Source organism: Camelus ferus, chromosome 21, assembly GCF_009834535.1.
Source record: "Camelus ferus isolate YT-003-E chromosome 21, BCGSAC_Cfer_1.0, whole genome shotgun sequence".
In the NCBI taxonomy this organism is placed as follows: domain Eukaryota; kingdom Metazoa; phylum Chordata; class Mammalia; order Artiodactyla; family Camelidae; genus Camelus; species Camelus ferus.
This window is the reverse complement of record NC_045716.1, coordinates 16,820,753-16,836,822: the sequence shown is the minus strand read 5'-3', so window position 1 is coordinate 16,836,822 and position 16,070 is coordinate 16,820,753. Positions and strand designations below refer to the sequence as shown.

The 16,070-nt window shown below is 40.1% G+C and overlaps 1 protein-coding gene across 1 annotated transcript in view; it reads left to right on the top strand.

Annotated features, from left to right (window-relative positions):
* Positions 1–16,070, top strand: part of DDR2 (discoidin domain receptor tyrosine kinase 2) — an 87,795-nt gene that overhangs the window by 48,352 nt on the left and 23,373 nt on the right. The window contains 6 exon segments of the mRNA XM_006173134.3: positions 1,369–1,600; positions 1,923–2,070; positions 2,459–2,564; positions 6,585–6,768; positions 12,549–12,792; positions 15,821–15,883. Coding sequence (XP_006173196.2) covers positions 1,369–1,600; positions 1,923–2,070; positions 2,459–2,564; positions 6,585–6,768; positions 12,549–12,792; positions 15,821–15,883 — 977 coding nt within the window.

Here is a 16,070-nt window from a genome sequence, read left to right as displayed (position 1 = left end):
TAGGAGCTGGGGGGATAGGAGCAGGACATCCAGTGGGGCCTGTCCTGTTCTGCATGTTTTCAGGGGAAAAATTCAGGGCCTGGCATCATCTGCTGGTCCAGCGACCTCATCCTGACCACAGAGGCCCTGGGGCCGCATCAGGCACGGCAGATGGGTTCACTGACATGCAGTGGACTTGCTTTATCTCAGCTTCTCACTATGAGCAACTGCAGGAAGTGGACTGCAGCAGTAGATACAGGAAGGTGCAGCTTAGGTGGGACACTGGGAGTTAGGAGACCCAGCCCTCTTCTCAGTGGCCGTCTGTGAAACATCTCTCACATTGCAAGACACCAAGGCCTTAAACAGACATTGGGGCATCCAGCAATTCTTCCCTTCTCTGAAGGGCCCTCACACAGAAGGGCCACCCTCATCCGAAAAACAGAGTATGATGGATTCTTTGTGTTCTAATATCAGGGGCCCTTTAAAGTAATATACTCCTGTGTCAAAAATGATTCAGCTTGTTAGGGCCTCATTTTCTTCCTGGAATCTAGTTCTTTTGATATTAAAGTATTGACTTCTGTTAAAATGGAATTACCCATTAGAAAAGCAACTGTGGTGAGCCTTCTCCATGATTTCTTGGTGTGTGAAAGATTAGAGTGATGTTTGTTGGGGCTGGAAGGGAGCAACAATGAGTAGATGCCATCTGTGAGTGAAGGCACATTCGAGGGAAGATGGAAAGGGGTAAGAGGTTCCCAAAGTAAACTTTATAATGATTTCACGATTTTGCTGGCTGGTAGCTCAGCCTGGAGGTAATAAAGTGAAACCAGATTATTTACTATTCCCTGACATATCCTAACCACTCTCACCATAGGGTTTCTTTGGCCCTTTGCTGAGCTGCCAGGCTTACCCTACTGGTTAAAATTCCACTGCATTACACAACCCACACTAGAGATCTTATGACTCCTCCCTCGCCACTCCTATAACTTGATATCCGGGCAGGGAGTGGCCAGCCTTGTTATGCCGAGACTGAAAATGGGGGGTGGTGTTATGATGAGTCAGTGGGGAGTAGAGGGTAGAAAGGGTTTCATTGCATGGGACCTCCCTTGAGATCTCTGAGTCAGGATGGGAAATGAAGGCTACATGTCATCTGAAGACCTCTAGCTCCCTGGTGGTAACTGTATTTCTGGGTTTCACAGTGCCCCAGGGAGAGGGAACCGACCACAAGTGGAAACTGTGGTGATGGAGTGATGGGGAGAGCCCAGAATATCCATCTGGACTGGACTCCCAGCCTGTTCTCTCCCCTTAGGGCAAGCAGCTACTTGCTGGGGATGGTAAATAGCTCTGTGTTTTCATGGTTTCTTCCTATCCCCACAACCCTTGTCAACCAAGGCTGGACTCAGAAGAAGGAGATGGAGCCTGGTGTCCTGAGATTCCAGTGGAGCCTGATGACCTGAAGGAGTTTCTACAGATCGACTTGCACACCCTGCACTTTATCACTCTGGTGGGGACCCAGGGACGCCATGCAGGGGGCCATGGCATTGAGTTTGCCCCCATGTACAAGATCAATTACAGCCGGGATGGCACTCGCTGGATCTCTTGGCGGAACCGGCATGGGAAACAGGTAAGAAGAAGAAGCATCCAGACCCTGGGATGTCCAGGACCATATTCTGACTTAGGCCAGAAGAGGATGTACACAGGTTGTCTGTGTAGGTACGTGTGTCCACAGACCTGGCACGCCCTTGGAAATGTGTGACACAAGATGAGGGAGGGTTGGGTGGGGGGCATAGAGAGGAATATCAAGGCAGCTGAGAAAGCTGAGTGGATACATTCTGCTCCTTGAATTAAAAACAGAGGGTCCATTAAAAAGGTAATGACTTGGGTGATGAAGAAGAGTCAGTTTAATTTTATAGCGTGTCCTCACTCTTTCTCTCCTCTCTCCTCAGGTGCTGGATGGAAATAGTAACCCCTATGACATTTTCCTAAAGGACTTGGAGCCTCCCATTGTGGCCAGATTTGTCCGCTTTATACCAGTCACTGATCACTCCATGAATGTGTGCATGAGGGTGGAGCTTTATGGCTGTGTCTGGCTAGGTAGGTCTCTAGAGACAGAAAAATTATAAATATTATTAAAAAAAATCAAAAAACCTAACCCCCTGGGAAATGAAGGCAATCAAATCAGAAAGAGATGGGGTTACTAATCACCAAGAAGTGATTCCCTCTTGGTCAGAACAAAGAAAGGAGTATTGTTCATCCACCCAGGGCTTGGTGCCCCACACCTGGAAGAGTGCATTCCAAGTCACTTTGCTGACGGCTGCTAAGGAATGCTCCTCAGCGGTGCTTCCTGCAAGTCTGCTTTGAGTCCTGGTGGACACACTGCTCAAGATTGCACTCTCCAAGCCTCAGGTGGCCCCCTAGGATAGTTGGTCTGAGGAGTAAGTCCCTCCCAAAGGCGCTGACACATCTGTGTTTCCTTTGGCAGATGGCTTGGTGTCTTATAACGCTCCAGCTGGACAGCAGTTTGTACTTCCTGGAGGCTCCATCATTTATCTGAATGATTCTGTGTATGATGGAGCCGTTGGGTACAGGTAAATTCTGGGAAACAGTCATCATTGGAATGGGGAAATGGCCACCAGAAGAGAATAATATTTTATCATGGTTTGGGAACAATAATCAATGAACCAATCAGTCAACTAACCAGTGTTTATTTAGACTTTATACTAGGCATTATGAGATAAATTTAGGTGAAATAAAATATGTAGTCTTTATCTGGGAGGAACTTAGAGCTTAGTGGGGAAGACAAAGTAATCGCAAGAAAAACAATAAATTATACGAAGCAAGGGCTACTTTTGTGGCATGGCTAAGTAAGGTAGCCATACCTTTTGACCCTCAAAACAGGGCATATGGTCTGACACAAATGATAGCCTACTTGTAGAGACAAAGGGCCAGAAGAATTGTAGTTATAAGTATAATAAATTGGACAGGTAAGGAAGTTCAGAAAGAATGAACCCCATAAACATAAATGCTTTAGAAATTGTGGGGAAAAAAGGAGACTATTAACGCTTACAATAAATAGACAAGGAAAGTTTCTAGGATGAGATCAGAATTGGATCAGAGGGAGGTAGGTAGAAAGGAGCATAGGAAAGGAGAGCAGGGATGAGGACCAGAATGGCCTGACTACAGCAGAAGCTAGAACTGGGAGCAGCAGAAGGAGCAATGGATACACCTGAAGTGGACCAATGGAGGGCCATGGTGGAGAAGCATGTTCAGATACAGGAGGAATTCAGGCTTGGATAAGAGATGTTCCCACCTATCCCAACTCACTCCACGTCTTGCCAGTCTTCTTCCACCCTACTGCAACCGTGTTCTCTCTCTTGGCTTGGTCTTTGTCTGCAAAGATTGAGCCTGGCAGAAAGGTCTGACCATAGTGAAGTTCAGAATAGATGATGGAGGCTGATGGTGAGAGAGAGAGAGAGAGAGAGAGAGGGAAAGAGAGGGATTAGTGAGTCTCAGGAAGAGAAGTGTGGAGTTAGAGCACTTCCACTGTCTTAGGCGTAAAGCACTGCCCTCTGGTTGCCACGCCCCGCGTGAGGGCCTGACTCATCCAGTCTTCTCCTAGTCACTTCCTTTTCATCTACTTAGTCGCTGTTCTTCCCCTTTTACTTAATCTGCCTTGGCATCATTTCACTTAGCCACACCCAACTGGCATAAATTTAAAGCACAGAGGAAATCAGAAATCAACTGAATTCAGTTTAGTTTCATAAACCTTTGTTAATCAACTGTTACTATGTACAAGGAATTTGGCTAGACTTGGTGGGTCTTCGAATGTAATGAATTCATTGATCTTACCTTTAGGAAGCTCAGAGTTAGGAATGGAGGCTAAACCAGGATATAAATTACTATGATATGAACGTAAGAGTAAGGGATATACTGTGAATGATTTGAGATTCAAAGAAACAAGGAAGCTATAACAGGAGAGTGCAGCATAGGGAGGGAAAACACTTGGATTCATGTAATAAAAATATTTGTTTGCTATGAGGCTAACGTGATAAAAATGTGTCAGAAAAGAATTCTGTAAAGGCAAAGTGCTACATATATATGTAAGTTATTATCTGATTGGATGACCAATTAAAACATACTAGAATAGATAAAATCTGATATGGCCCCAAAAGACGGGTAGAACTTTCACAGGCAAAGAATCTCGAAATGGCATTTTGGGCAGAAGGAATAGCATGAGGACAAATGAATCGTGGTTGTCACGTTCAGGGGAAATCCCAGGAAAGATCCACAGTATCATTAACCATGGGCCATATTTATGCAGCAAAGCAAAAATGAGAAGCATAGCAAGGTAGATTTCAGAGGTTCTTGAATGTCAGGGCCAGGAAGAAGAGGGGAAGAAGAAGGAGTTCTTCTTCATCAACATCATCAACACAATAAGTCACCGAAGACTTTTAAAGCTGGAGAAGAACATGTTGGGAGCTCCACTTTAGGCAGATTAATCGAGCTACATTCAAAGGTTAGATTTGAATGGGGGGGTGACCTTTTCTAATTCCAAATTCTGTTAAATGGAAGAATTAAGGACTCAGGCTAATTTGATGGTGACTGTGGGAATAAGAATGAGAAAGGGATATTTATTTAGGGACCATCTCCGGTCTGATTGGATACAGGGAGCAAGACAGTAATGTGAGGAAAAGAGTTAGATGAAACAGATTAGTCTAGGTTACTGAAACAATGGAGATAACATTTATTCACTCAACAAACATATTTTGAATGCTTATCATGCTCCAGGTACTCTCAGTGAATGTGGAAGAGAAGTATAAGTGACAGAAATGGGAAAACTAGGTGAAGGATTAGTTTAGAAAGGGATGGTGATGGATTCAGTCTGAAATATAAATTCAGGGGACTGACAGAGCATTCAAATAGAGAAATAAGGTGGGTAACTGGAAATATGGCTCTGGGTGGACCCCAGAGGAAAGATTAAGAAAATAATTACAGAGATTTAGACACAATCAGCTTCTACTTAACTTTGGTAATTAGATACCTAGTTGGGGTGTGGCTGAGTGATAAGATATGAAGTTACCTAATTCAAGGTCTCAGGAAATAATCATAGTAGCAAAAGTTACTTTCTTTTTTTAACTAAGAAAAATTATAAAAGTAGTGTATGCTGTCGTAGTAATTCTAACAATTCTCAAGTATATGAAGTGAACAGGGGTAATTTCTTTCCTTACCCCTTTCTCACTTGGTTAGATTTTGATTAAAGAGAAATTGGATGAGAATTCCTTTTAATTTGTGTTGCTTTTCTTGAGGCTTTCACGGGGATTTATTTTTCTGGGGACAATGGGAAATATATTTATTGCAAGTAAATTTATGTTCTCCTAGCCTTCTAATCTGTAGAGAGAAGAAAAAGATGGCAAAACCTTGGAAGGGAGATCCAGGCTCTGGTCATTGTGGATAAGGCCAGTCAAATTTTATAATTTGCAGAACATTTTTCAACGAACACATACATTTAAAAATGTATCTGTAAGGCTGGCACAATCACTCTTAGTAATTTTTTTTTGTAATGCACAAATTTTACATATCATTGGTCTGACTATAATCTCAAGGGTCACATGCATTATTGCTTGAGGGTACAGTACATCAGTCTCTTCATTTGGGAGACTCCTGACATATTTTCCAGAGCTTGAGGGGGAAGAAGTTCCCCATGATGGGTTCTTTCTCTGTCTTTCCATGGAAAGAAGGAAGGAGGTCTTTTTGTGTTCTTCAGATAGTCAACATAAATGCAGATACATCCCACACAGCAGTCTGGCTTCTGGCAAACTCAGCCGTTCAAAACAGAGCCTCACACTCAGAAGTAGAAAGGCTGCCAAGCTAGCAAAGAAAATTATATCCAGTGCCTCATGTCAAACATTCATTTTCCTCCATGAGTCTATTATTCTACAAATGTAATTGAAGTTAAATACAAATTAGTATTTAAATTTGGCTGAGGTCACTTTTATTTTTTCCTTTAGTTTGATATCAAATTTAAGCTGTTGAAAATGTGGGGTAGAGGAAAGCATGGCTGGATTATCTGGAATTGATTCATTGAACAATAACAACATATTGTCAAAGGAGAGTCAGAAAAAGTTTCCAACTGCCTCCCGGACCATTTACTTAGTCATGGGCAAGCATCTCTGTCTTCTGTAGTGTTCATTCTATGCGCTCATTCATTTAATCATTAATGGATTTGTTAATCAAATGCATTTGGTAATATTGAATCATTATTTAAAGACTTATTATATCAAATATATAAGAACAGGTAAGGATACAATAGACCATAGAAAGCTTTTTATATACAATGATAAAAAATTATCTAAAAGCTTTGCTATTAAAGAGGTTAGCATCAAATATTTTGTAAAATTCACTTACATAAAATTCTTAGTTCTCCATTGATGCTAAGAATAAATGAGTCAGTATTATAAAACATACTGGATTTTTCATAATTCTTCAACCTCCAAGATGATCAGCTCTTACAAAACCTGGGGTGGAGAAACCGGATGATAGCTCTTCCGTGAATGTGTAATTAATGCCAAGTTCCTCTCTCCCTTTTCCTCCTCTCCCGGCCCGTGCAGCATGACTGAAGGGCTGGGCCAGCTGACAGATGGGGTGTCTGGCCTGGATGATTTCACCCAGACCCACGAGTACCACGTGTGGCCCGGCTATGACTATGTGGGCTGGAGGAATGAGAGCGCCACCAACGGCTACATCGAAATCATGTTTGAATTTGACCGCATCAGGAATTTTACTACTATGAAGGTCAGTGGAGTTAGGCGTGGAAGCCACACTCATGATGGAGGGAAAGAACTCTGGGGCGGTGCCAGCAGGACAGGATTCAAATGCATCTTCTGTGAACTAGCTACATGCGTTGCATGAGTGACTTCATCTTTCTGGGCCTGTTTCTTCATTTGTAAATAAGGAAGCTGAACGAGGTCACTGTTGCTCAATGTGTGTTTTGTTGTTGTTACTGTTTCAACACCAGGGTCAACACCCGCCTTAGGCAGAGCGGACGCAGTATCCCATGTCCACAGTACTTTTTTAACATCCATGGAAATGGTTTAATTTCTTTTAATGTTAGAATAAAAGAAATGAACTTTGGGGTCAAAAGTTATTCTCATCTTCTTAACAATGCAGTCATAAAATGTAATTTTAATATATAATTTTATGGGGGGAAGGGCCCACAAAGGCAAAAGTGACTCGAGCCATTGGAAGTCATTACATGGTCCTGCCCCCACTCTGCAGGGAGAGGACACCCTTGTCAGTAAGGGTGGCTCGTTCCAGCTCCAATTCTCAATGGAAGAAGAAGGGGCTTTGCATTTTGAGTCACTTCCCACCCCTTGAGTGCTTCCTCCATGCCGATAGCACTGAGAAGTCCTGGCGGAAGATCCCTGAGTTTTTTCTCCTTATCTATTATCATCCATCTGTGTAGGTGTCTGGTTCTCTTATCAGACCTCAAGCTCCTCCGAGGTTGTGATTCTGCTTTCTGATCTCTATACCCAAGTGTCTGGCACTTAATACATGCAGGCTCAATAAATGTTTGCAGATGAACAAATGATATCCCTTAGTGCCTACTCTAACCATTTATACTTACAAATATCTCTGCCACCCGGGGTAGAAGGAGGAAGAGAGATGATGGACAGGAACAGGACACTGACCAATAGTATTTCCTTTACCATAAAGAGAAACTTGAAGACAGAGGGGGGCCAGGTAGAAGGAATCGCTGTGACTCCTGGCTGGGCCGATATCAGGGTTCTAGACCTCAGTCCCAGGGTTTCAATCTGTCTTCTCCGTGGAATCTCTATGACTCTTTGTCCAGTCAGAGGAGTTGGTTAGAATCAAGGTTTGAAGATGGGGTGGTGAGGTGGGTTTAACCCAAGTCTGTTCTAAGGCCTAAATGTAAATTATTAGGGTTTTTGTTTGTTTGTTTTGTTTTTTGCTAAAATACCATCACCCAAAAGTCTGTATTAAAATGCAAATATTTTACCTGTGGGAGAGTAAAACATTAAAAATTAATGTCTTGAATGCAATAATAGAAGTTGTTTTTTATCAGTTTACTATTACAGAGTAGCTAAGAGAGAGTAGGTACATTTTACTGAGTGTTGGATGGAAACCAAAAGACTTGGGAAAGGCACAGACTGGGTGTGTGCTGGGGCACGTTAGGTGCAGACCCTGAAAAGAGTTGGGGGTGGGGGTGGTGCTTAAAGCCTGATTTACATTTTCTCTGAGGTGGAGCCTTTCAGAAGAGCCCACCCTTGAGGTAAGGGTTGAGGACATCTCTGTTAATGTGGTGAGTTTCCTGGCACTTCAGTCAAATGATGATTTTCCTTTTTTCTTACTCAATCCCAAGTGTGTTTCAGAGAGAAAGGAATGGAAAGGAACAAAAGTCTATGCAAAAAGTGACCATCCTGGACGCTAAACTTGATTTCTAAGATTGAGGAAAATTGATATTTAAGGGTAGAGGGGAAAGTTCTTTTGTTAAACGTAAGGGAGAAAGCCTGGGAACTTTTATGGCTCGCATATAACTCTTACTGGTTTAGGAAGGAGCATAAGAAGACTCCTATATAAGCGCCAAGAAAGAGAGTGGGCAAGTGAATCTGACTTCACACATGAATCCCTGTTTATCTGTGATTTTTCCCTGTTAATAACTGGGTGCATCCCATTAATGCCAACAAACTGGTGTCTCTGCCTCTATGTCTACTCGGTCCTCAGTTTCAATATTTGTTTCCCAAATCCATTCATTCTTGTATCTTTGTTATTAATTTAGCAACAGTATTTGGGATATACATTGCACTATGCTAGGTTCTGGAGGTAAACAGATGAATAAGAAATGGTCCCTACCTTGGGACAATTTGCAGTTCAGTGGGGGAAGATACTACTTATTTGTGAAGGGAGGTATGTAAGATGACACGAGGACCCCAAAGAAGGGAAACTGTTCTATTGTTAAGGGTTCCTAGTAAATCAAACTTTGTTATTCTTGGCACAAACCTGGAGTCAAAAAGAAAATGCATGTCTGTTACATCACTCCCGTATGTTAAGATGATAATAGCTCCTAACTGGATTAATAGCTATTAGTTGCATGGTGAGAACAGAAGGATGAACACATGCCCAGTCTGCCAGTGTTGTTCACGAATGGCTCTTTGGCAGTTGTAAAACACGTGTGTGCAGTTGTGTGTAACAGATCATTTGTCACAGGTTTTTTGGGAGGGAGAAAGGAAATAATGACAGTAACAAAACTATGTATGCTTCAAGAAAAAAATTTATTTGTATTGCTTAATAATGTGTTTAACCAATATGTACCAATGAACATGTGTATCAATTTAATATATATCATTGGCAGAATTTCTAGTCCCAGAAATAATAAGATGTATTTCAAACTCTCCATAAATTTATAATATTTAGTCAAAAGGCTTTGATCTTCTGGGGTCCCAGCAGCTCCTATTTAACTAGCTTATCACAGGTCAAAATTATTCAAAAGTATATTCTGCAATGAGAAGGTACTTGAAATTTCTTAGTAGCTGAGTCAGAGCTAGTCCTCTCAAGGTCAACCAGGTCTCATCTTTTCAAGGTTAAACAGGTCTCTAGCACATTTTAATTTTTCTGAGATAAATAAAAAATGAAAGATGACTTTCAGGTCACTGATGTCTTCCAGAATAGATTTTGCTACCTAGGCAAATTATTGCCTGTTTCCCTCCCTACCCTGAATGTAGTTTAAATATACCATTAAAAAAAAAAAGTAAACCCACAGAGCATTTAAAAAAAATGAAAACATTACCTATATCAAAACAAATGGGATACATGTAAAACGACACTGAGTCAAATTCATGATATTGAATATTTTCTACATTATTAAAGAAGGAAGTAGCAAAACAAATGAACTAGACATTGAATTCTAATATCAAAGATAAATGCATAAACCGATTTATTAAAAGCAGAAAACTATAGAAATCATATACCCAAAAGCTTATTCTTTGGAAAAATATAAAATAGAAAATGTTTTATAAGACAAATTAAGAAAAAAATAATGAAAAGAAAGGTACTTTGAAATATATATGCATTTTTCAAAATGTATTCTCTTTATTTAATAAATATATGTCTACAGAGAAATGAAATTCTATGCTATTTATTTGCATTTCAGGAGGATTTCCAAAACGTCTGTCGGAGAGCTTATTACCTTCTCCACAGGCCACTCACCCAACACTTCACAGATTTCAAAACATCTGAAAAATCTATTGAAACTGTAGATGGTATTTCTTTGATTTTGTTCTTAGCCTTGCTCCATTTACTTGTGTTCAATAAACTGGGACTGTTAACTCATCCCAAAGAAGGTATTGACACATGTTTTCATCATTAACATTTAGAGGCAAATCCAAATGGAAAAGTTGAGGTGATTCGCCCCCTGTTCTGATGTTGACTGACCAGACAGGTCAAATCTCTCTGAGTGCCAGTTTCCGTATTTAGTGCAGGAAGAGCTGGACCAGAGGGTTTTTAATGTCTCCAGTCACTCTAATATTCCATGATTCCATTCTTTTTTTTTTTTTACTTTTTCATACTATGTTTATTTTAAAAAAAAACTACATATGTTAAGCTCTTTTTCTTTTTTTAATAGCAAAAAAATTATTCTTTTTTCTTAAATGGAATACTATTCAGCCATAAAAAAGAATAAAATAACACCATTTGTGGCAACATGGATGGATCTGGAGATTGTCATTCTAGGTGAAGTAGCCAGAAAGAGTAAGAAAAATACCATATCATATCACTTATTTGTGTAACCTAAAAAAAAGACACAGGTTCCATTCTTTTAAAGTATCTCTAATCTGTAAATTTCTGTGACAATTACTGCTTTTTCCTCAGCTAAAAGTAAATTCTGACTGGTAATTTTGTATTGACTGTCTAGAAACCAAGGGAGGGTATTGACGATAGTTGAAGGGTTACAATTCAGGACCTAAACAAGACATAAAATGGACAATGAATGACAGTGATGCTTTTCTACCCCATGAAATCTCTAAATTCAGGGAATAGTGACCAGCAAATCTCCATTTTCCACATAAGACTGAGCCAGAGGATATGTTACTAACTACCATGAGAGATTTGATTTAGTTACAAACATGTACCTTCCATTTTCTTTTAAATTGAAGTGTAGTTGATTTACAGTATTGTGTTAGTCACTGGTGTACAGCATAGTGATTCAGTTGTACACACACACACACACACACACACATACACATATATATATATATATATTTTATATTCTTTTTCATTATAGGTTACTACAAGATATTGAATATAGTTCCCTGTGCTATATAGTTGGACCTTGTTTATCTATTTCATATATAGTAGTTTGTATCTATAAATTGCAAACTCCCAATTTATCCCTCTCCCCACTTTTCCCCCTGGTAACCATAACTTTGTTTCCTATGTCTGTGAATCTGTTTCTGTTTTGTAAATAAGTTCATTTCTATCATTTTTTAAGATTTCACATATAAGTGATATTGTATGATATTTGCCTTTCTCTGACTTAATTCACTTAGTATGATAATCTCTAGGTTCATCCAGGTTGCTGCAAATGGCATTATCTTATTCTTTTTTATGGCTGAGTAGTATTCCACAGTGTATATACAGACCACACCTTCTTTATCCAGTCATCTGTCAATGGACATTTAGGTTGCTTCTATGTCTCGGCTATTGAAAACAGTGCTGCTGTGAACATTGGGGTGCCTGTACCTCCCATTTTTGAGGGATGCTACACACGGCAAGGTGCTGCAGAGGAGCTATTGTGGAGTCTTTGTTCCTGATGGCCCTTAAAAGCCATACAAATATCCTAGTAAGAGAGTCACGGCAGCAAGTGAGAGGGTGCAAAGCTACCTTCGCCAAGACCTTTTTTTCTCATCTCAGAAAATATCTGTGAGGAAGATTTGATGCCCTCATCAAAATGGCTTTTCCTAAACTGGATTTAATTCAGAGAGAGAATTAAGTCTTAGGTCTCCAGCTGAAAAATTCTAATACCTGGAACTTGAAATGAGATTTCTAAAGAGAAAGATGAAATTGTTTTGGATTGTATATTATTTCAGGTTTCTGATCTAAACCTATTGAAAGGAGTAGACTGGCTTTGGAATGCGCCTAGGAGGAAGTAGTTCAGAATAGCTTGATTCTGGGCAGATAGCAACCGCGATTGAGAGGATCAGAGTGGTTGAGAGGGCTATAGATAAGACAGCGTTAAGGGCAAGGAAGGACCTGAGAGGATGCTGGCCCAGCCTTCATTTAACAGTTGAGGACACTACTCCCAGCAGCATGCAGTGAGGTGCCCAGGGGAGCACAATCGCAGATGGGTGCCTGGGGTAGAAGCCCAGATTTTATGAGATCAGAGCAGTGTATCACTGCCACTACTGAAGTTCCTAGAAGGGAAAAATCCAAGACTGCAGATCGCCAATTATTCACCAACGGTGGTGATCAGAGAAACAGGCAGGTCTGGGATCTTACTGGGTACCCAGTGCCACTCAGCATGATCATCCTGTCACTCACATGCCTTTTTCCTCTGCCAGGTCCACTGCAACAACATGTTTGCTAAAGGTGTGAAGATTTTTAAGGAGGTACAGTGCTACTTCCGCTCTGAAGCCAATGAATGGGAACCTAACGCTGTCTCCTTCCCCCTTGTCCTGGATGATGTCAACCCCAGTGCTCGGTTCGTCACAGTGCCCCTCCATCACCGCATGGCCAGTGCCATCAAGTGCCAATACCATTTTGCTGACACCTGGATGATGTTCAGTGAGATCACCTTCCAATCAGGTTGGGAGCTCAGGGGGGCCCTTAAAGGAAGTGGGAACTGGGTGGTGAAGGAGAAAGGTGTTGTCTGGAGCTTCTCGTTGGCAGGCTCTGAGAGGAGGAGGATTGTATAGGTGGCTTCTTAAGGGTACACAGAGGGAATCTTTTCTCAGACTAGTTTAGTTGTGGAAGGGCAGGGGGTGAGGATGAGGAAGTGGGCAGAATGTTTACTTGGCTCTCATATTTGTCTAAAAGAGATGTAAGATAAAGAATTAAAGAAAATGAGTACAATGTGTTAAAACCTTTATATAAATTAAGCCAGTTAAGGGGAAGCACACCTAAGCACTATTAAAATATTATGAAAATGTTTAAGTGAAAATACCTAAATATACACAAAAATGTCTAAATATACCCAAAAGAGAACAATGAGCCCCCATCCATCCATTAGCTTTACTAATTTACTATTTTTTTGTCATGCTTGTTTCCTTTATTCATTCCTTTTTGCTATAGTATTTTAAAGCAAATCTGAGACATTTGATTTCATTACTAAAAATTTTAGAGTATATATAAGAAAATAACATTACATTCATAATGCCATAATAACACCTAGCAACATGTATTAACAAATAATTCCTTAATATCATATAATAGCCTGTCTACACTCAAGTATCCTGGATTGTCTACTAATGTCTTATTACTGTTGGCTTTATTGAATTAGGATCCAAATAACAAGGCCCTCTTGGTGTACTTCCTTTATATATTCCAAGGTGATGTCTCTTTTAATCTAAAACAGTCCTTTAAAAAAAAAATTCTATTCTGGTTTGGCTGATTGATTTCTGTGGTGTCATTTTACTCGAGCTCCTGTCCTCTGTCATCCTGTAGACTGGAGGTTTTATCTACAGGCTAATTTGATGCAAATTCAATATTTACTTTTGCCAAGGGTTTTTCATAGATGGTGCTGTGTACTTTATGTTGAGCCCCATCATGGAGGTATCTCGTTAGACTCTCTCACTTTTAGTGATGCTAAGACTGATCTCTGGGCTCAGGCGGTTACCCTTTCATGGAAAGTTCCTCACCAACTTTCTCCTTGGGTTTTACCCTCCATGGATGACCACTGCTTACATTATTTATTTCATTAGGAGCTGCTAAATGGTGACTTTCTAATTCTTCTATTCCTTCTGTACTTATTAGCTGAATTTCTTCTGAATAGGAGAACTATTTCCCATATGCTTTTTTACCCTGAAATACAATTCACATTGGAAAGGCAGGACACATGATTAATTTTTAAGTCGACGTCCTACCAATCTTCAATGCTATCCAATAAGTTTTCTTTTGTTTTTCAATATCATAATGCATTCACTGGTTTTTATAAATGTAGTATGTTCAATCAACTGCAATTATTATTTTTAATGCTCAAATTGTCCTGTATTTGACTGGAGCACACATGTTTAATCTGGCTCTGTCTTCTTTGGATTAGATAAATGTTTGATAACTATCTTGTTTTCTGAAAGAATGAGATGTTTCAAGCTCATTTCGAACATTCACTGCCCCAGTTGTTGAATCAAAACAGTTCCTCGAGCAATCTTGGTTCCTTTTAGTGGGGAGTGGTATTTAGGGACCATAGCCGGGGCAATGAGGGTTGTGCCGGACCTTGAAAAGTTAAAAGGCATTTAGCACATTGTCTATACCATCACAATTTAGTTGGAAGCACAAAACCTATAGAATGATTTCTCATAAGATGCTCAAAGTGGTGCCAACAATAAGTGGTCAGAAGGAGAAAGGCCACTAGAAAGTAGATTTGTAATGCACGGTGTCAAAACGGTGAGATTAGCACTGGGACTGGAAGAAAAACATAAGCAAAAAACGACCTAAGAGAAGAGGAGAGAGTAATTTAAAAATAAACCAGAAGACTTTGTATTTCCTGATTTGATTTTTAAAAGAAGAAAACTTCAAGATGTTTTGCTCAATAAGATGTCCTGGTAAGGAAATAGAGCATGTGTTTAGGAAAACAGGCCCCAGTGTCTTCTGTTATAAAATTTTAATCTGAGAGCAAATGGGCTGCTTATTTTACATCCAGTAGTTTATTAAGAGCAGAAATTTAGATTTTCAAAAGCAGTGTCATTTACACCATAAGTGTTAACTCGGGGACGGTAGGTTCCTGTCATCCTCAGGGATTCTCTCTGCGGAGTAATTGGTACGCTTATTCTTGCTATCGCTAATTACAGCTAAGGACTATGGTTACTGATGCCTGCGGTCTCTTGAACTTTAAATTTAATATCATGATGATATTAATTTTCACTGAAGCCTGAGGATGCAATTCAGGAAAGTACAGATAAAGGCCAGACATTTTCCTATTTATATAGCAATGCTAAAAAGAAGAAAAATTAGGATTTTTGGAGGGGGTGTCTCTTTAGAAGGAAAATGCATGTTCTAATTCTTGACCCCACCTTGAGTAGACAAATCAGAGGGAAAAATTAGTTACCAACATCAATCTGTCAAATACACTTTTGGGATCTAGTCTTAGAAGTTTCAACATCGCTGTAAAGGATACTTTTAATTTGTTCATAAGGATGAAGGCTTAATTTATAAACTAAAGGGCTAGGACAATGAAGCATATAGTGAAAACCCTTTTATGAAGCAATTTAATTTCCTTGAAGGGAAGATCGTCTTAGCGCTATGTCTGTCCCGTGTCTGCTTACCCATCGTATTCTCTCTACACTTTTCTGAGCCAAGGTCTCACTTCCTATACACACTTAATGATAATGTGTGGTCACAGCCCTCTGACCACTCCTCCTTAAACTTTTTTTTTGTACCGTGACACTTAGTAGTTAATAATTTAAACAAAAATTTTATCAAAAAAAAAAAGTTGCCCTTGCTATTTAGATGAATGGTGATATTTTTATGTAATATATTTGGGTGATTTCATTTCTAAGAAAGGCTGGTGGGAACCCACTAAATTGATTTCACACCGTGCTAGCTTAGAACCTGCCTTCAGAACAACTGCTGTCTAGCTGTCTTCTCCCCGGTTCTGACTCACCCTGTTCTGTAACAGATGCTGCAATGTACAACAACTCTGGAGCAATGCCCACCTCGCCTGTGGCACCGACAACCTATGGTATGTGTGCCTCTTGCTTATAAAAATTAAGCCTGGGGGGCCTCCTGGAGGATGAAGAAGGGTGGAGATTGGCAAAGGCCTGAGTGTGCAGTAGGTTTGATACCAGGTGGCTTTGGATAAAGAATAGCTCTGGAAAGACAGGACAGTCCACCTCCAAAGTTAAGGGCCCAAACTCACTCTTTTCACT